Source organism: Berghia stephanieae, chromosome 8 (assembly GCF_034508935.2).
Source record: "Berghia stephanieae isolate SIO BIC M18660-M18661 chromosome 8, UCSD_Bste_1.3, whole genome shotgun sequence".
Classification (NCBI taxonomy): Eukaryota; Metazoa; Mollusca; class Gastropoda; order Nudibranchia; family Aeolidiidae; genus Berghia; species Berghia stephanieae.
This window is the reverse complement of record NC_088367.1, coordinates 38,179,930-38,202,059: the sequence shown is the minus strand read 5'-3', so window position 1 is coordinate 38,202,059 and position 22,130 is coordinate 38,179,930. Positions and strand designations below refer to the sequence as shown.

Sequence of the window (22,130 nt, the reverse complement as noted above, 5' to 3'; positions counted from 1 at the left end):
AGATCACCTAAAAGTCTCATCCAGACACAAGCACAGGTCCCCACTAAGAGGAATACACCCAAATGTTAACAAATCAAATAGAACATGTAAATAAAACATAATACAGTACATAACAGAGAGATGATTTACAAGGAAAAAAATATCATCTCCCAAGGCAATAACTGTACATTCGACTGTTTCCCTCTCAGCCAAGGACTCCGACCAAGGTCAAGACAAAACCAAGCAATCTCACTCCAAGACAAAGACAGAAGGCTATTGGAAAACAGATAAGAGGGGATAGGGGGATAGAAGACACAGCAAGTGCCTCCCTGCCCACCTGCAATATTCATCAACTGAACAATTTCTAGTTATGTCTGCTAAATGCAAGTTCGTGATTTGCTGTGTGATTGTGATGCAGCAAGTAGAAGTGACAAGAATGTCATAAATATATATATATGTGGAATGACAGGATGAAAACACATTAAAATGCATAACAGCAATAATATCGACATTGCACCAAAATCATTCCTTTATATCAGTAAGGGCAATAACAGTTCTGCAACAGACAAAAAAAACATGAGATTATAAACCAATGACATAACACTAGGAGGTAAAAAGAGAGCCAGTGAAAGAGTAAAATTATTGACGAATGATTTTTACAGCTGAGATCAATGGCACGAATTTACAAGATGATTCCTGGTAAACAGAAGCAGGCCATAATCTCTAACCAAGACTAAAAGCCAGCATTTTCTCATCTTCATTTATATTGGCAATTTCATAAGGAACCTCACTGTAATCCAATTGTGCGTTGTGTGATTTCACTTCATTGCAAATCATCATGATGCGTATACTGACAATTTAACACAGTCTCAGAAAACAAAATATAACCATAGATGAAAAAAAGGTAAAAAACGGTTAAACACAAATGAACTTATTCAAATAAACAAATATCATTTTCAAAGTAATTTTTAAAAATTCGGAAGATAACTCATATTAGGAGTAATATAGAAAATATCATGTTATTTCTGAATTATTTTTCACACACCCACACACATTACTTATTACAGTTATTGAACAGTGTTACATTTCAGACTAAGCAGAATTTAGGTCATCAACATGCGGATCATTTGATAAAATAATAATTTTGGTCATATTATCAACAAAAACAAAGCAGTACCTACTTTTCAGTTAACAGTTAAGTGGTAGAATGAGCAAAAAAGCTAAACATTTCTTCCCATGACTTTTTTTTTTGTTTTTGTTTTTAAGGGTTTTACGGCGCTTGCAACACATGAAGGTCATATCAGCGCCAGTAAAAAGGAAGAAAATGGGATGGTAAAAAGTTCTAGAATTACAATTAAAGCACAAAAGAAAAGGTAAGACAAAGGGGAATTGGTTCAAATAGGGAACAGATGTAGATTCCAAGAGCACACCGTCAAAGTACTTAGTTTGAGATCACCCATCCAGACACAAGCACAGGTCCTAAGACAAACGCACTCAAATGTTGACCAATCATATAATATAATATGTAAACTAAACATAATACAATGCATAACAGAGAGATGATTTACAAGGAAAAAAATATAATCTCCCAAAACTATAACTATACATTTGACTGTTTCCCTCCCAGCCAAGGAACTCCGGCAAGGATCAGGACAAAACTAAGTAATCTCATTCCAACGTAATGACAGGAAACAATTGGAAAACGGGTATGGGGGGATAGAAGACACAGCATGTACCTCCCTGCCCACTTTGGGAGGTCAGCATCCCCACCCAGTTCCCATGACTTCTGCATGTAGATGTTTCAATCTCTGCAAAAAAACTGAATCTATATAGCTGAAATTTTACCCAAAATACGAATTGGACAATAATATTTTAAAAAATAAATGAGAATTTGTACAATTTCCCATTATCTGTTCAGACCTTCATTTGGCAACCAATAGGATCTCATGCATCACTGAATGACGTCACGGGAACAGAAAATGCAAAACACAATCGAGTGCCATCAGGTTTATAAGTCGTAATGATATTAACATCAGGGAACACATGGAGAATGGCGCACAGAAATAACAAGACTTTTTAACAATCTATGAATAAAATAATTGCAGATTTCTAACTCAAATTTAAAAATCAAATATGAGAATTGAATTGAAAATTAAAGGATTTTGAGGTGCAAGAAACATTCTTTGGTCATAATACAAATATATATATAAAACAGCAAGCAGATTTTTCAAGGCTAAAAACTAAATGAAACACTATAATTAGCACCTTTAATTTAATTAAAATTAAATGACAAATAAAATGCATTATAAAATGACAAACATAAAATTTCGATGAAACATTAAGCCAACAAGCCTGGAAAAAATAATGTGTGCATAAAATAAAATAAAATAAAGCTTATTTAAATACATTGTTACAATATTTAAAATACCTGTCTAAAATTACTCGAATAAGAGATGAATTTACATTTGTATTGAAGCAGATACCACATAAAGCCATCATGTGGTTTTAAAAGTCTGAAGACAAATGTTCTTGCAAATTTTCCATTGCTTCATTACGCCTTCATGTAATTTACACAATAATGCAAACCAATTAGTCACATCTCTCCAATCCGAACACCTCCATTCCCAGAAGATAAATCCGGATAGTGGAATCAGTCCCTTAAGTGTACAAATAAAGAAGAATTAAATCTGTCCCCCAGGCAATCTGTTTGGATCTGGAGACATCCGGATTGTGAAGTTGTGGATTGGAGGGATGCCACTGTGTGTTTAAAATTAGGGCAAGGTCCTTTTAGGTAGGCTACATGAGTTTCCATTACTCTCTATATTCATCATTGGGGATAGTTTACTTAAACCGTTTCTGGTATATCGACATCCCATTTTTATGGACATATAATGATGACCTATATCGACCTAATTAGGATTTCCCATATTGCCTCATTAAGGATCACAATTTGTATTGAGTCAACAGGCAATGAAAAAAAAAATCAAAGAAAAAAGGTTTAGTGATAAAGTTACATTTTTTGGGTATTTTTTTTACCAGCCAACAAAGATAATGTAGAAAAGATTTCTTTTCAATTTATGAATTCAACCTTTTTATCATTTTCAATATCAACTTTTAAAAGGAATGTCATCATAAACAAATATCAACAAATAATCAATCAATAAATAATTTAAACACCAATCATAAGCATCATCATCATTATCAAATTCCCTCTATTAAGTACCGTATTTTTTTCAAATCCAAAAGTGACCCATCACATCAATCTGGTGTTATGTCAGGCTGAATAAGCATGATGAAAATTACATTGTAAGCTTCAATTCTTAATTTTCAATTTTTCTACTGAATAAAATCAATGTAGTTTCTTAAAATGGAAAAAAAGGGAACTCACATTTTGTAATTTTATGATATAGGAAGAAAGGTGAATCCTGAAAATTTGAAAATTTCCTTGTACCCAGCACCCATTTTAATGAATAACCTTTCTTTTTTTTTTTATGTAAAAGGTTTGATAAATCACAATTGTTGTATTATGATGCCTATGATGATGATATATTAAACCCTATGGTTGAGAGCAACTTTTGGATGATGTAATAATAAAATCTGTTCTTTGTTCAGTAGCTGAGAGTCCCTCAATTCTTTAACTGTGACAAAATGATCAATTAAATAGTTTTGGGTTATAACTTTCGCCTTGTTTCTTAACTGAAACACAAATAAAACAATAAGTAAAACAAAAGAAAACACCAAATTTACTTGAAATGTGTGGTTTGTGAACAACCTTTGGCTTTAGTCATAAATAAATAAAATAAAAATTAAGAGCACGGTTTTTAATTGTAGAATGCACATTTTATTGGTTTCATGAATTTTAAAACTTTATCTAGCTGACCATGCATAACACCAGAATGAGACGAGAGATTGCAAACACTGAACCGCTCCCCAAACCAATTCTGACAGTCAAATATCATACAAATACTTCCATCAAAATTCTGATCAGTGTCCATTCTACATATAATATAAAAATATTGCACAAAAATACTTGGGCAAATCAACTTCAAAACAATAGAAATGAATGTATAAAGCCACCATATTTTCTGGACCCCCCCCCACCTCGAGCCTTTGACTTTCGTCAGATGGGGCTGATACTAGTATTTTTATTTGTCCATTTCAAGCAATGTATGGGTTTCATGGCTATTGTTTTGATATTGCAATGGATAAACAACGATAGAAATCATACATTGCTAATGAAATTTTTAAAACGAAGTTGTGGCTTCTACCCTGGAGCGGCGTATGGTAGGATAAAATTGGAACGGTACAGCTTATAGTCAGGTGACTCTTATAGTCTGGAAAATACAGTGATAAAACTACTTTAAAAAATAACATGCTAAAAAAATGAAAGTAATGGTAAAAATGTGGGAAAAGATCAGTACAATAAGGGTACCTAAACTAATTCAATTTTTCAACAAACTGTTTGAGCAGCATGTCTCAGTGACGTCTGACAATATTTGAAAATTTTCAAATACGTTTTGAACAAAACTGTTCATGAAAATAAATTCCAATCTAGTTGGCAAGCCTGTAGATGGTATAAAATACACCTGAAATCAATGACGGCGACATAATAAATAAGATCTAGTGACATGAAATTGGTGATATGTGGTTTTGATAATAAAAAAATGAAGATCTCCTCCTCTCTTATGCAAAAAAAAAAAAAAAAAAGAAGAAAAAGACAATAAATAAATAAATAAATAAAACATCAATAACAAACACATTAAAATAATAACAATAATAAACCAACTATAAAACACACATACAAAACGGTAAAAAACGAGGGTAGAAATCAGAATTTCTTTGAATGTCACACAGAACAATATTGAAATTTTAAAGAAATAATTCGTCCGATTGCACAGCCTCAATCATTACTTGGTAACAGTGGTTAGACCAAACATGTAATATCAATGTGGCAATAGTTGAAGAAGATTGAGGCACATCAGTCATTCAAGTTCAAAAAGGACAAATCCAGGGCAAGATTTTAATATTTAACTCATCTGATCTTTATTCATTTATTTTAGTTTTCTGCTCCACACTGGTGTCCTTTTTGCAGCATTGAAAAAGAAGAATTCCAGCACTTAAGAGAGAATGATGTGCATAATACTTAAAGACATTTAGAAAGTTTCACAGTTCAGTATCCACAACACATGGGTCAAAGTCGCCTAAGAAAAAGTATTGTCCTTGTGGACTAAATCTGGTGGCAAAATGGGAAAACTTGTGGAATGAGATATTTTATAAAATTCAATAGATCCATAGACTTCGGGAAAATGCCCAGTCTTAACATTTTATTAAATGGAGACAATTTTTTTTAATGCTATGATTTCAATAAATGACAAAATAATTGACTTATCATGTTCATTCTTTAAGATATTGAGTTCAATACCAACTGCATTACCAACTGATTTTGTGATCTATCCTCTTAAAACAGTATGATGTCAGGGCTAACCAGATGTTCAAAGGTCGTTTTTAAGTCAAAGGCTTTTATCACTCTCAGAAACGATGTCAATTGTCTTCATTAAGACATACAAAATTAACCAAGTGTCATAGTTTGGACTATAAAATCTATTTTTAGCATCAAAATCACTCAGGCATATCTCACTGCTTTGAGGCGTTGGGTCACATTTTAAAAATAATTTTTGGAATTGGAGACTCTTTGGCTTAAAAATCAAGTCTAGTTTTGACGAAGAACAACTAACGTTCTCATAATCGACCTGTACAAGTGTGAGATCATAAATGTGAAAAAATGAGGAGAAAAAATATTGTGGAGCATGTTTAAATGAATAAAATGTGGAAGATTTCCGAATAAAAAATGAATAAATAGATTGATAAATAAATCTACAAATAGGATATACAAGACAAAAAAGAATACAAAAATAAATATCAAAAGCTATCTTTCTGGTGTCAGACTTGAAAAAAAAAAAGTTTAGGAAACACAGAAAGATGTATACCCAATAAATGTTATTATATGAAGTATCAATGAGTAGTCCTTCGAAGCCATGAGACCACAATTTATCAAAGTTTCTAAGCATTAAATGAACAGATGTATTTACTAACCACCCTATGGATAGGATACTCGTAGTTTTCTGTCCCTTTGCTTGAGAAGTAACACTTTACCGTGATTGGGATTTCCATATAAATATATAAATAACAAGAGATATGATTTGAAAGATTTTAAAAACAATATTTTCCCCTAAAAAAGAGGACATCCATTTAATTTATTGGGCTATTTTGCTCTTAGAAAATGGATCCTAACCAGAACCAGGGCAATACTTAATTGTCTCATTTCATAACGAGGAAAAATAAACTATAAGCCAGGAGACCAAGGAGAAACAATTGACCTTCTCATCTCCCAATGGAACTGTGGATGATATGGCTAACTGGTAAAGCCTTGGATTGTTGATGAGATCAGATTAAATTAAAGCAATCGCAACATTACATTGTTGAATAGGCAAGCATATTTTTCTCGATGGATTTGAAAATGAAGAGGAGACGTTGGGCTTATACATATTTAAATTCAACAACTAAAATACTAAAAATTCATCGAATATAATTTAATATATATGGGAATGAACATATTTTTTTTTCTTCTAGAAAATACATTATTTTCCTTTTGTTCAGGGGCAAGACACGTGTAGACCTCTGCTCTCCTCTCTCCAGACTTCATGTATGTACAATCTTTCAATAGTTTTTCTGTTGACTTAGGAAAGTGAGGATCCAATTTATTTTTATATAAATATAAAAATTGCTCTGTCAATTTTCTCAATTTATTTGAGATCCATAACTTCAGTTAACATAGAATCTGCATTAATTTTAGGATAACAAATAAATGACAATTTTAAAACTAAAATCAAATGTAAAACAATCAAATTGTTACAAAACAGTCTTTCGAAATAACACTTTAAAATACAAATGCAAATGTAACTTAAATTTAAAAAAATAAAAGAAGAAAAAATCGATACAATAAAAATCATGGTGGACTTAACGCTAAGATAGAGGACACAATAACGTTGACTAGTTGTTAAAAATGCAAATTTCTGATCTTTTGATTTATAAAAGACATGCATAATCTATGTTCAGTTTTTTTCCACATAGTGATCACCGATATGGTATTTATATTTATAAAATGTTATACTATCTAAGAGGGAACTTTTAAATCAGGAGAGTGTTCATAAATGAAACAAAATATATTCTTTTGCTTAAAATGGCTAAGAAACTTTTGTTCTTTGACAAACTACCGAAATGCTCTAAAAACATTATTGCACAGTTTCCTCCAATACTAGGATTTCCACATCAAGTTTTTTACTAGGGAGTTTTTGTAATCATTCAATCTGTTCTTAAAACTTTATCCACAATACATAATTATACAAACAAACTAGAAACATAAAAAGAAAAAGCACATACCAAACCACCCAGGAAATATCCAAGATGGCAAATATTATGAGACGACAATGGTGACAAAACTGTTTACACAATAGAAGATGAGCACGATTGTCTCTCATCACAATCCTCCTAAAACATCCTGACATATCAAAGTGTAATGATTGCAACCAACTGATGTAATTTATCACCCATCTCTTCTGTCCACCTCATAAAGGTATTTCTATGATAACTACATCATCGTGATACTCACAATATCTCTTCCTCCTGATCATTTGTATTAATAATTGATGAAGCTAAATTATGAAAAAAAAAAAAACAACTTAAAAATATTTTTTTTTAAAATAAAACAAATGGACTCCATTATGTAAAGGCCATCCACAATATTAGAAATAAAAACAAACTAACCCATTCAGAATAAACTACATGATACACACTTACACACCCTTCTCACCAGATATCAAATAACTTAATCAAAATTTACTTTAAATTGTTTTTCATCAAATTTGTGACTCGCCGTCTTCGAGTCAAAATGATCAGAATGAGCAAATTTTAAGTTTAAGAAACAAACTTAACTCAGTTAACAACTCTCTACAACTCACTCAACCCCAGGTATCTACCGAGGTACTATCTGCCTTACCTAGAGATTGCCGGTACTTTTCAAAATTGGAAAAAAAAAATTCTCATTTACTCACTCTAAAACTAAAAGAAAATTGGCATGTACATAGTTCTATTCAACTAATCAACATTATATCAAAATTTAAAAAAAACAGTAGCTTTAATCATAAGCCTATAAATGTCGATACAATGACAATGTCAAAACTAAAAACAAATGTAAAACAAAGGGTAAAAGTAACCAGCACCAAACACAGAGATTGCCACTGTTTGGGGTTGAGTGAGTTAACCTATTCAAACTAGTCATTTATTTTAATTCACATTTTTAAAGTTAAGTTTAAAATTCAATTTTCTGCACCCGGTTTACCTCGACATAATACCGCTTTGAGGCCAAAATGATCACATGGAAGAAAACGATAGAGGAGGAGCTGGTATATCAATCCCAGCAACCACAAAACATGACAAGAGATCTTTGACTTGTGAGTCAGAGTTTATCAAAATATGTGTCCACAAATTATAATTTATTTTTGGCAACTAATAAAATCATTTGCATAAAATTACACAGACCACCAAAACAACTTTTTAGAAATTCAAACATGATGATGACAAACAGATCATCAACTTAATGCATCAATTATTTATAAATAAACATGGAAAAGCTCATGGGAAAGTTCAACATAAATGAAAGGATTATTAACAAAGAAAAAAAAAGGTTCAATCTAATTATATGAATAAACTTTTATTAAGCTGTTATTTTTAATTAAAGAACAAAATAGATATGATACTTTAATAATAAATGCTATGTTAAAGCACAAAAGCACTATTTCATTTCATGGTTAAAGCGAGGCAAGTGAAGTCACTACATTCAATTATCACAATTAAAAGTCCAAACAAAAAACAGAAGTGCTAGGGGTACAAATACTATAAAATAGAATAATAATAATAATATGTAAAACCTATCATAATAACATATTTTATGCAGATCCTTATAGTTACATATACACATGTTGAAAATTTTTTTTTAAATGTTCACCTCGATTAATACTACTAAAACTATTGAGCAAGATTATAAAGAAATAATTTGTTCGATTGAGGCGGTCATATTGACCTATCTTCCCTAAATAAAAGATGCTTACAAAAATTCACATCCATCTCAAAGAGAAGACCATACAAACTCGATGTCTTTATAATTAACAGTTCTCACTTGACTGACACACGTGATTGTCAAAACATTTTCATCGCCTTTATTTGAACATAAATGAAAGAAAGAACCTTTCTGGAAAAAAAAAAAGGGGAGGTGTGGAAGCGACAAGATATAATTAAGACTCAAACTTTTCTTCATCTAATAACAAAAGCAACATAGATGGAAGATAACTAAATACATACTGTATAGCCATTTATGCTGTTGTTGTTTTTAGCCAAAGAACATTTTAAGTCAGAGAGTTATTAGTTTTATTATATTAGATACTTTATCATTTCTTGAAACGCTTTTTTGGATATTTTTTCCCCCATTTTTGTTCAATACATTGACAGCTCAAAGTTCAGTATTTAATTTGTCATGATAAATAGCAAGGCAAGCGTACATAATAAGGCAAGACGGGGATAGGAAAGTCAAAATGTATTAGTTCATCTAGAAAACAGTATACGAGTCGTCATGTCTGTGGAATTCCTCACTTGTGCATAGTGCTAGTGATTCGGAAAAACCGTACAAACTTAAAGACCAGACTGACGATGAAAAACCAAAGGTTCCTGGCAAACTGTGACTTGGCAATCAGCACTCTCCACAGAATGGCAATTATGGCCGAGTTGAATATTGTGCGAATTATGCGTAATCTGAAAGCAAAATAAAGGGGAAGAGGCGGGGCAGGGTGCAAATAGAAAATAAGAATGAAAAATGTATTTGATTGTCAAACCCAATTATATAACAATTCAAGGCTTTGCTATGAGGTATTTCAAGGTGGTTTTGGACACATATGGAGAGCTCGATTGAAAACAAAACAAAAAATTATAAAACAATAATTCCCTGTTTGTGACAACCAATCAGATTCCATTTCATGTCAGCCTTTTAAAAGAGTCAATTTTCTTTAATTGTTGAGTTCAAATATCATATGTCATTGATAAAAAAGGATAAGATTGCTAAAAATGAGGTCTGTGATAAAGGAAATTTGGCAAATCAATTTGTAGTCAATTTAAAAATGAAAAGAAAAAAGTAACACCTACTTGCGAATATGAGCCCTGGCAGCAGGAAGGCCAGCCAAGTCCTCATTCAAGACATATTTCTTAGCACCAAGGCAATAATTTTCTATGTAGGTTGGCCAGTGAAGAGGCCGCATATCAAAAAAGAACATCTGTGAAATATAAGACATTATATCATTAAATAATATATTTATTGGAAATTTATTTGTAGTTAAATATATATAAATCATTTACATAGACCACATACAGTTTGTTTTTTTAAAATCTGATTGCCTTATTCATATGAGCCTCTAAATGATATAGTAAACTATTGATGGATCAAAAAGGTTGAACAAATATAAGGAAAATTCACAGGCTGCATCTGAATCTTACTCTAAGATCGTCTGGTGTGAGTTGATGTCGCAGGATCTCCAGATTGGTTGACTCCCACTGCCACTCATTGCAGGTAAAGAACTGGATCAAGTCGATGGAGCTATGGAGTTTGTTGTACATTTTCACCATTCTGGGAATAAACAGGCACATATATTTGTATCAAAGATACAATACACAAAGGGACATCAACTCCAGGGGTCAAATGGTGGAGTGGATCAGACATTCATGTCATTCCAATGGAAGGTTTAGACAAGTTATCACCATCTGACTTCTACCTTGGGAAAGAATTTCAATCCTGACTGCTTACAACACAGGCTAATGCTTGAGTTATGTTGGCCGTTTTTCCAAAATAGACCCTTTTAAAATGTACACTAAATCTGACTAAATCAGTCGAATCATGTACAGAAAATTTCCCTAAGGGATTAATAAAGGAGAATTTATTTTCATTATCTTTATATAAATAATCTAAAAGCTCTTCAAGACTAAAACTTCTCTCTCTTGCAAATGCATTTTTAATGAAAATTTGGAAAAACAAGCCTGTGACTGCAGTTTCCTCACAATAAATTAGTTCTCGCATTCATTTCAAACATGAAACACCACATTTAACACCTTTGTACTTCTTTTTTTAAAAATCAATAAATAAAGAATTAAATAAAATATAACCAAATTTCCTAAAGATGAAAAAATGAATAAATAGATAATTCTTTTTTAAAACAGCAAGTAACAAAATGACTGCAAATGTTGGATGTCTCTCATTCCGGAGGTTAAAAAAACCCAATTTAAATTCATAGAAATAAGAGCAAGTGGATTATCCAACAATGAAAGCGAGTTTTGGAAAATTTACTTGGATGCCATATAAAATATGCTGAGTAAGAAAATGGCATATCTCTGCAACAATAAGCAACACTCCTACGTACCTTGTATCAAGACTCATGATGCATAAAAGATATTAACACAACTTTCTATAACCAACCCACTTTTACTATCAACCAAGTTTATTGTGTCGTAGATCTGCATGGAATGATTGCTTTGCTGAGGGAAAAACGTGTAGATTGAACTCAAAGCTAAACTTCCGAAGGGATGATCCTTTGGGAAAACCCCTGATTTTTGTTCCCCCATGTGTAAGTGAGCTGAAATAAAACTTGGCTAAAAAAAAAAAGTCCATGCCAGCAAACTATAATACTGGATTTTATTTACAAGAAGGAGAAAAATGAAAATAAGAGGTAAAATAATGTTTAAAACTCACTTTGGCTTCCTTCCAATCAAAGACAATGCCATGTCACAGATATAGGCAGGGCACAGGTGACTCACAAATTTCCAATAGTCGTTAAAAAACCTGGAATTAAAGGGGGAAGGAACCTACAATAAAATTTGTTCTTGTTCTGCTCCAGCGATTGAAAGGTAATCAATATCTTCATACAGTTAGTTTGACTCCCTAAAGCTGAAGAAAAATCTGGCATATGGAATAGTTGTTAAAGATTTGACTTTAAATAGGATGCTCATGGGTTCAAATCATAGTAAGGATGCTTGGATTTTTCTTACGGCTGCAATGTTTTAGAACTAAAAGCTGGAGAGTGCCTAAATAAGCTAATAAGATGGAGAGAAAAATAAAGTGAGATAATGTGACTCATATAAAAGGGAACACTACAAAACAAACACCATTTCGGCCTTTGGTCTTCAAGAGGCTACGCACACCACCACAAAACGCAGATAATGACGAGAAAAAAAAAAGAAGATGACCAGGGGGGGAGGGGGGGTTTAAGAGACTGAGAAAGAGCAAAGTGTGTGTGTGTGTGTACAAGGTAAGGAGAGAAATAGAGAGTTTTAAAAGGCCAATGCATAACTGACCACAACGTGAGGCTCTGAAAGAGATTATACTCCCCATCCCCTTTAAAAAGGTTTTGCAAAGGGGGGGAGGGGGGGGGGGAAGAGATTGTTTTTGTTTGTTTTTAAGGGCTTTACGGTGCTTGCAACACATTAAGGTCATATAAGCGCCAGTAAAAAGGAAGAAAATGGGATAGTAAAAAGTTCTAGAATTACAATTAAAGCACAAAAGAAAAGGTGAGACAAAGGGGAATTGGTTCAAATAGGGAACAGATGTAGATTCCAAGAGCACACCATCAAAGTGCCTAGTTTGAGATCACCTAAAAGTCCATCCAGACACAAGGAGAGGCCCCAACTGAGAGGAATACACTCAAATGTTTACAAATTACCGTATATAATATAACATGCAAACTAAACATAATACAATGCATAACAGAGAGATGATTTACAAGGAAAAAAATATCACCTCTCAAAACAATAACTTTGCATTTGACTGTTTCCCTCCCAGCCAGGACTCTGACCAGGGCCAGGTAAAAAACCAAGTAATCTCATTCCAAGACAAAGACAGAAAGCATGTTGGAAAACAGACATAGGGGGATAGAAGACACAGTATGTACCCCCCTGCCCGCTATGGGAGGTCAGGATCCCCACCCAGAGAGAGAGAGAGAGAGAGTGATAGAGAGAGAGTGAAAGAGAGAGAGGGAGAGGATGAGTATGAAGGAAAGAAATTTCAAGGGAGCTGCAGATATTTAATTGGAGGAAAAAGGTATACACAAACCAGAAAAAGTGTGGGGCAGGCACTTATATCAATAATGATGAGAAATATAGGGTATGGAGAAGTGCCAAATGAAAACAATAAAAATGTCAGAGCCAAATGACACGGCACCCTCCACCTGGTTGAGAGAGAGAGAGAGATCAGACTACAATACAATGTTACTAATAGAAAGGAATTTAAGGAGAATGTGTCAAAATTTACCCAAGGAGATCTAATGTCTAATAATACCACAAAGATGGCAGGAAAACTCGGCAATCAAAGATGCTTTCAAAGTATAATGTCAAATCGTCTAATGGAAGTGCAACAGCTTCCCATAGTAGCAGTTTTCACTAGTTACACTTCAATGTTGTGACTTATGACAATATATCCACACTCTAAAACTTTTTCACACTTGTCAACCATCTTGAACTCATCCAGTAACTTGTGACACAATAAAGTTCAGGCAGACACTCTGCAGGCTCTATTCCTGGTCATGGTTAAATTTGCTTGGTTGTAACCAAAGTAAAATAATCATTCTTACTCTTTTAAAAATTTGAGCTATTGTAAGGGGATTTTCTATATTTTTTTACAAAATCTAAAAGGTTATAAAGCAAAAGAAAGGCCAAAAGCAGACTCCCATTTGAATATAAATTAAAGAGAACTGCTAATGACTGTTAGTATTATTTGGCCTTGTTAAGACAATATAAAACATATAACGATACTTACGAGTTGTGAATAAGAGCAACTTTTGGTCTTCTGAAACATTTTTCTAAGGGAATTTGCCGGAAACTTTTATTTACAACAGCACCTGACAAATGGAACAAAATTTTTCATTTTTATAAAATGACGAGAAACTAAGAGATAATCTATTCACAGCATCTTAAATGCCTGCTAGGACAGATCAGCCAAAAATTCTGTAGATTTATTGGAAGGACACCTGACTCATGCCTGTATGACCTGCTGAGTCAATATGGTATTATGAATACACACTAACCTGAACTCCCGAGGGTGTGCAATTAAGCGGAGTCGACTTTATATATATATATATATAAAGTGTGTGCTTTATTTCTAGGTCAACTCTCAAATATTTTTTGTGAAAGATGTACCTAAAATAGGCTAACATCAGAAAAAAAGAAAACAAAGTACAATTGTAAGTTTATATCTCAAAAAAAAAAAAAAAAAAAGGCTATGGCAAAACAGAAAAGTCTCATTGAAGGATGACTGTCTGTTTTGGATTCTGATTTTCTGTTATGCTATACCTTCCTGTCCTTTTTTTAGTCTTCACTTCTCTCTCTCTCTCTTTTTCTCTCCCATGGGAGAGAAATTGGATTGTTTGTGTTTGTCAACACCCCCTCAGGAGATGTTATGGGAACTGTTTGATTTTCTTCTCCGCAGAGGTAGACAGGTCCCTATCCGTAACAGTATCTGGCTCTATTGTTAATTGGAGGCAAGTGAAGAGTAATCTTAAAAGTTTAAATCATTAAGAACCACTTTCACAGAGTCCATACTAATGTACTCCAATGGGATATAGTTTATAACAACTCCAATAAAAAAAAAATCCAAACAATAAGGAAAAAAACACTAATTTATTGCATTAATTAATAAGACAAAACAAGACGAATCCAGCCTTTTTGACAGTCGAACGTGAACTGACAGTCACCCGATTCTTAATTTCTAACCCAATTTATAATTTACAGTGTAGAGTTTATAAGAGGATAGAGAAGACAGCAAGAGTAGACCAAACCCAGTGCTCCTCTTACCTACTTAGCTTTCACTTACCAATCTCACCCCATCTGAAAGGGTTAGTGCTATCACTGGTGGCGTGGTAGATGTGGACTGTCTTGGGTTTGGCCACTGCTGTGTACCATCCCACAGCGATCATGATGTTGACAGGGATGTCCACTGGTACAATGTCAGCAACAGCGTTGATGTCTGCCTTCATACATCGCAACAACCCCTTGCCAGCCTAACAAGATAAACAATAATAGTTAACAGTAAGAGGAGTCAACTTTCAAAATCTGCTAAGTATGTTTTTCATCGTTCAGAGAAATCTACAATTTTTTGTGATCCATTTAGTCACTTATACAGGTAAATATTCATCCTTTTTGCTTGAGTGTTTTGAAATATAAAAATTTTCCAAGTGATTCTGAAGTGTACAATAGAAAGAACAAGAGTGTCGTGTCCATTTTTAATTGAGTGAGATTCATCAGGTTTTGCAAGGCATCTTCTCATACATAAGCCACTGACTAAATGTAGTATTTTAATATGTATGGGTGATCCAGATACCAAAGATTGAATTAAAAGGATAAATGGATCTGAATTACAATTAATATTATTTTATTTATTTTTTGGGGGGAGGGGGGTATTTTTTTGAAATGCCAATATTATGTATCGTTTTATTCAATCTCCCCAAATACAGCAGATTAATTTATCTCAAATGACTCTATTTCCATTCTAAACTCAATTCTAAAAGTTTAGTTCACTGACATAATACCAGATTGGGGTTTACAACAAAGAGCTGAGTGAGGTCAATTTTGTTCCTTCTATACAACTTACCGCGATGTACATCCCACTTGGACCATTGTAGTTGTCAATCCACCCCTGTCAAAACGGAAATGGGATTAATCAAATCAGTGTGGGGTAAGTAAGCTTATTGAGAGAGTAGACGAAGGGGAGATAATTAATTTTAACTTGCCCCAAAGAAAATATATTTATGTTCAAAGCTACCCAGTATCACTAGAGTTGTCTTTTGTGTGATGCCCTTAGCACTTCCCTCTCCCCTTACATATGTTAACTCAACATTTACAACAAGATCAAAATCCCTCAAAATCACAACTTCTTATATCAATCCATTTACAAGAAAATTACCTACCCTGACCGTTTTCAGCCAATGCGCAAATACAAGACACTGGCTTTTAACGTTTTGTTGTCTGTTAATGGTACATAATGGAAAAGCGATCAGGTTGGAATAAACCAATTGTCAAATCCAATCTCTAATAACTATTTGTGTGGTTATGTGGTCTGGATGGACTCTCGCATTCATACCAGAAGGTCCAGGGGAGGAGACCTGCTCTGAGTACTCAGAAAGGCGCATAGTCTTTACTAACATTCTCTCACCAAATTCAGGTGTAAAATGAGTACCTGGACGCTGTCTCTGTCAGTAAAAAAAAAAACAGAAATACCGCCCAACAGGCATCATGTCTCGTCCTATATGTTAGGTGTTGCTGTTGGTTGGGGACCCATTATAAAGTGCTTATGGCACATTTAATGGATGAGGCGCTAAATAAAAGCAAGTTTTTGGGGGTTTTTTTTTAATGATCCAAACTGCTGTATGAAGAAATTGATTACTTTTTAATCACTGGAGTTAAACAATAACAAAGAGATACATACCGGGATAGGTTCCCTCCAGGCAGCCCCTACAATGGATGGTCTGACAATGGCCAGTGGGAGATCGGCCCCCTCTGTTACAAGTAAGTGTTCTGCTAATTGCTTCGTGTAGGTGTAGGTGTTGGGTTTCTCACCAATTAATTTTGGGGTGAACAGTTTGACCATCTCATCATCCATCCAGCTGAAAAGAAAAATAATAATTTTAAAAAAAAGTAAAAATAACAAAAGCAATAATAATAATAATAATAATAATAATAATAACAACAATAATAATGGTAATAATAATAATAATAATAATAATAATAATAATAATAATAATAATAATAATAATAATAATAATAATAATAATAATAATAATAATAATAATAATAATAATAATAATAATAATAATAATAATAATAATAATATAATAATAATAATAAATAATAATAATAATTATTATTATTATTACAGTCCAAGCTGGTATTGGGGACACCGCTTAATTGGGACAGCCACTTTATTGGGAGAAAAATTTTTGTAAATAAAAAGTCATACCCTTTCCAATTCCCAGCCGCTTAATGGGGATGAAATTTGACAATGATCGTCCTCATTAAAGAGCTTTTTCATTGTCTTCAATCATTTAAAATGACAATTAATAAAATGCAAATTAGTCTAACGGGACAGTTAAACGCGTGTAGTCGTACTGTTCATTATAGAGGTGTGAAAAATAGAATTTACCTGTATCCCCTGTAAGTGTCTATCGACTGCCATCATCACGCTCATGGTAATGGGTCAATGGACACGATGTTAGATTCGCACACAAACTGACCAATGGTGTGATGGATAATGAGTGATGGCTTTGTTTTATCAAGGCTCACCACCAAATATTTGTTTGTTCAATGAGACGAATGGGTAGACAATGCATTCTTGATCCGTTGCTTATTATGCAACCAATATGAGTGGCAAATTCGTTAATTGTTTTGTGCAGTTAGACTTGTCTCCCATTGTTAGAGGTAGATTAAGGTGTCATTTTCATTAAGACGTGAAATATCACTGTCTGATCAACGTTGTTGCAATAACTGACATGCAAAGTGATCTTTTATTAGAAGTTGTATTGCCAGTCACAAGTCTGGATAAATGCAGAGTGGACTAAGGTAAATCTGGAAAATTGCTCGATGATCGATGCCATGGCTGCTGCTTAATTGGGATGATTTGCCATCCCAATAAACCGGCTTGGACTATATTATTATTATCATTATTATTATTATAATCATCATCATTGTTATAAATAAATAAATAAATAAATAAATAAATAAATAAATAAAATAAGAACAAAACAAACAAAAACTATCTGTTAACACAAGAGCATTGGCTGAAAATAAAACATCAAGATTACAAAAAAATTCCATTACAGTTCAAACCTAAGACATCAGCCTTACCTCAAAACGTCAATAATTTTTTGTGGTTCGACAGGTGGGGGATAGACCTTTTCTTCGATGTAGGAAATGTCGCAGTTTGCATATGCTGTTGACACGTGAACAAAGGCCTGGTGACAAAGTAAACAAGCAGTTTAAAATGTTGATTGGTTGGATGGGTCAGACCTTAAAATAGTTCATTTTGCTCATTGATCACTTAAAATAATAATATGGAAATGAAAAGCAGCATGTGACTACTTATATAAATTAAGAAAAATGGATAGCCAGTTTTATATACTACTGTCATACTACCGTTTTATTTTGAAAACAAGGCTTAGTGTTTTAAATTTGTTTGAGTTCTATTCATGTCGAGATGATTACGATAGTGAAATAATGGAGAAGTGAGTAACATTACCCAGCATACAAATTAGATATTTTTTACAGGGATGATAGAGGTACAATTGGAATGTGAGGACAACTAATACACATTCAATAAACTGTTAACCACTGGCACTTTTTCTGTTTTGGCCAACCATTCAAAATGAGGTAAATTTCAAAATCACCATTTTGGTTGATAAGATAAATTTAAAAGAAGGATAAAGCCCTCACATTCAACCATCAACAGTTTTCTGAGACACATCCATTCTTTGAAACAGTTTTACTAAAGAGAATCTCAACAATTTACCTCCAAATGTTGAAACTTCCGACTGAGATTCAACATCTTTCTCACACCAACAACATTCATCTCCACAGCTTTCCGCAGTGGCTCGTTGAATCGAACAGTGGCTGCGCTGTGAAAGATGACATTGACATGCTCTTCCAATCTTCTAGAGTCTTCTGAGGACAAGCCCATATCAGGTAGAAGCATGTCCCCTTCTACAGGGTATATCTTGGAGAGAAACTTTGGTTGATCTCTTCTCAAGTTGTCAAAAAGCTGAAAAAGTGGGAATGACATAAAGACAAATGAGAGGTTACACCAAAATGTATCAAAATTTTTTTTTTTTTGGGGGGGGGGGGGGGGGGGGTACTTGGAATTAAAATAAGCGTAAAAATAGTAATAATACAATGATCATAATGATGATGATGATGATGATGAAGATGAAAATGATAATAATAATAATAATAATAATAATAATAATAATAATAATAATAATAATAATAATAATAATAATAATAATAATAATAGTGCATATTTATGTCCCCTGACTCCTCCCTCCATGACACGCCTTTGAAATCTGACAGTCGGCTTAATTAGCTCTAGACAGACTTCAAGATATATAATGAATCCTCTCAATGCTCACAATGAAACTAATTGGCATAAAAATGACATAATCTAACGGAAATTGATCTGAAGAATGGCTTGATCAAGAAAATTTTGCATCTCTTTGCAGTAAATTAATCAAACTGAAATATACACAGCAATTTAATTCATTTCAAAAGCAAAGAAATTCCCTGAGCAAGAGGAAATTTAGCTATCTTTAAAATGGGAAGATTATGAACATTTTCCTAATAATTTCTTTTTTAAAAAGAGTTATGCAGTACTTAAAACACTTTTAAGATCATATCAGCACTAGTATAAAAAAAAGGTAATGAAAAATTTGAAGGAGGATATTATATCTATATTAGGAAACAAACACACACACACACACACAGCATAAAGGTTATTAAGCAAGGATATAAAAGTGTATTTTCGAAGAGCAAGAGCAGCATGTACTGTGTGCTTCTAATCTGAGACCAAATTAAAGTCTAACCTAGACATAGATACAGGATCTCCACCAAAACTCCACTCCACCTCCTCCTTTTCTCTCCCATCAAAAACAAAAATAGAAAATTAAATTTTTAATTCCAATTGATAACCAGGTAAAGGTTAAAATAGAATTTGACTTTTTAAAAAAATTATATCTTCCTATTGAAGAGTCTTCGGTAACAATCGTTTGAACAAAAATAATAATAAATTCTGGCACATTGCCCATTAGACATGTGCGTGACAGGTTTGTCCTGTAATTAAAAGACACCAGGATCCTATGGAAATGCCATGCCAGCCATGAGGCCTTGAATAATTTAATGATCACCATATGTAAATTAACATTATAAAACGACCAATGATTTAATATTCTGTTAATCATAATAAGGTTAATACATTAATACAGACATAAGCACATCTCCCTTATACAATTACAATGACCATACTTTGACCGTAAATTGTAATGTAGATGCAATAGCAGGCAGCCGGAGATCCAGATTCTTCTATTCCTTTTCCTAGTGAGGACTATTCATAAAGGTCGAGTACTTTGTTGTTGTCTTTTTTTCAATTTAGCCTTAGATATATAAATGTAAGTCGAATAATTTCAAAACAAAAAAAAACAAAAATCAGTAAAAAAATGAAACACACTGTGGAAATTTTGTAATCTGGTTGAGTCTATTGGACAATATTTCCAATCAAAGTATATGCAGTGGCAATTTTTAAGACTAATACACTGTTACCATATAATAACCCACCTTGTAATAGCAAGAAATGAAGTGAGTAAGAAAGTGCCAGAAGACAATAGAGAATGAAAAATTTTGTGGTAATGGGGGCTCGAACCCACGACTTTACAAGTATGACAACTCCACATGGCTGGGAGAGGGTAGCTCTACAGTCGAAGCAATCCACCACTCCAAAAAAAGGGATATCAAGCATTGTGTCTATCTTGAACCGTTCTCCCGACTGCTGGAGGTCATGGGTTCAACACACACTCTTAATAGCCATAATATTCTCAACACAAACAAATAACATAGAGACGATTGAGACATTGAGTAAGCTCCGATATTGGGGGTGAATATTAATTCAGAAGTGAGTGGACACGACGCTTGATGCCACTTTTTTTTGAAGTGGTGGATGGTTTCAACTGTAGAGCTACCCTCTCCCGGCCAGTTGTCGTACCAGTAAGTCTGTGCATTCGAGCCCTTGTAATAGCCCATTTTACCTAATAGTGTGGCACTCTCGTGTAAGAGAATTTTTACTATTAAAAACACCCCTCTAAAATCCTGCTTCTTCATTTAATAGTACGCTATTTTCCCCCCAAATATAAAACAAAGCAACACAATTTTAATTAATTTGTCAGAGGGATCATCAGTATCAGAATTGATTCGTACACCAGTATGTTGCTCACAATAAAATTACTCATTTTACTAGTTTATTTAACAAAAATATTGATATTGACTACTTTACAAGAGACCCTATGATACCTTTGTCCACTTCGCCTTATATGTGTCAGATTAATAGTCATCGAAAGATGCATGTCATGTTTGTACTTCTTTGCTTCTAATTCTAGTGTACTCTACAAGACAAAACATTGACAACCCAACAAAGACAGACATTTCATAAATGCAGAGTTCTCTATAAGAGGGTCTCAAATGGCAAGAGAAGGACTGTATCTTTTGCTTTGTGAGGGTAGCCCCAACCAATGGTTCCCACTAAAATAATGAAAATTTTAAAAACAACAAAAAATAACCTTGAATCATAAAAACAAAACAAGATAATTTTTACACTTTTTAAAACCTTAGCAAGAAATCCGATTCAGACATTCTTGAGCAAACCTTTATTAATGCCTACATGCCACTTAAAAGTTTTAAATATAATCCCCCATTGGACTGTCTTTGACGAATAACCCACAAGGCTAGTACTAAACTATAACCCAGTAATGATATTATCTCCAGAGGAGCAGGTTATTAGGTAGGTAATGGAAAAAGACAGAGAAAAGACCATCAAACTAAAATCTTTCCCGGACTCTTACCTTTGAGTCAACAAGCTCCTCCAGCCTTTCCTGAATTGTTTGTTTATTCTTGGCACGGATGAGGCAATATATCCCGCCAATGTTTGGACAGCTTCGAAGCAATTTCTCAATGAACACTTTTCCAATGAATCCAGTGGCACCCGTCAAAAATACGAATTTGCCTCCATAGTAGACTGGAATAGAAAGCTCAAGCTCTCCGGATTGTCTGAAGTGTTTTTTGATGGGACTTGAAGAAAGGTCTCTTGGTGTGCGTTTCGGTGAGCTCTGATCTGACTCACCATTGGTTAGTTTTTTAGCAAAGTTAGGACCTGGTGACGATGAAGATGGTGTGACAGTGGGAGAGGACAACACATCTCGTGTCTCATCTGTCATTGATTTGTGTGCTGCAGGACCTTCTTCTTCGTTGGTTATTTCGTT

The 22,130-nt window shown here is 33.5% G+C and overlaps 1 protein-coding gene across 1 annotated transcript in view; it reads right to left on the bottom strand.

Annotated features, from left to right (window-relative positions):
* Window positions 1–3,797: 3,797 nt before the first annotated feature.
* LOC144978620 (fatty acyl-CoA reductase 1-like) overlaps window positions 3,798–22,130 on the bottom strand; it is a 38,517-nt gene continuing 20,184 nt past the window's right edge. The window contains exons 2-12 of the mRNA XM_078924912.1: window positions 21,714–22,130; window positions 18,623–18,871; window positions 17,962–18,068; window positions 16,547–16,724; window positions 15,713–15,757; window positions 14,936–15,122; window positions 13,883–13,964; window positions 11,825–11,914; window positions 10,579–10,708; window positions 10,231–10,358; window positions 3,798–9,843 (exon numbers count right to left, since the gene is read on the bottom strand). The exon at window positions 21,714–22,130 is cut by the window's right edge and continues 506 nt beyond it. Coding sequence (XP_078781038.1) covers window positions 9,681–9,843; window positions 10,231–10,358; window positions 10,579–10,708; window positions 11,825–11,914; window positions 13,883–13,964; window positions 14,936–15,122; window positions 15,713–15,757; window positions 16,547–16,724; window positions 17,962–18,068; window positions 18,623–18,871; window positions 21,714–22,130 — 1,776 coding nt within the window. The 3' untranslated portion in view covers window positions 3,798–9,680. The remainder of the gene's footprint in view (window positions 9,844–10,230; window positions 10,359–10,578; window positions 10,709–11,824; window positions 11,915–13,882; window positions 13,965–14,935; window positions 15,123–15,712; window positions 15,758–16,546; window positions 16,725–17,961; window positions 18,069–18,622; window positions 18,872–21,713) is intronic.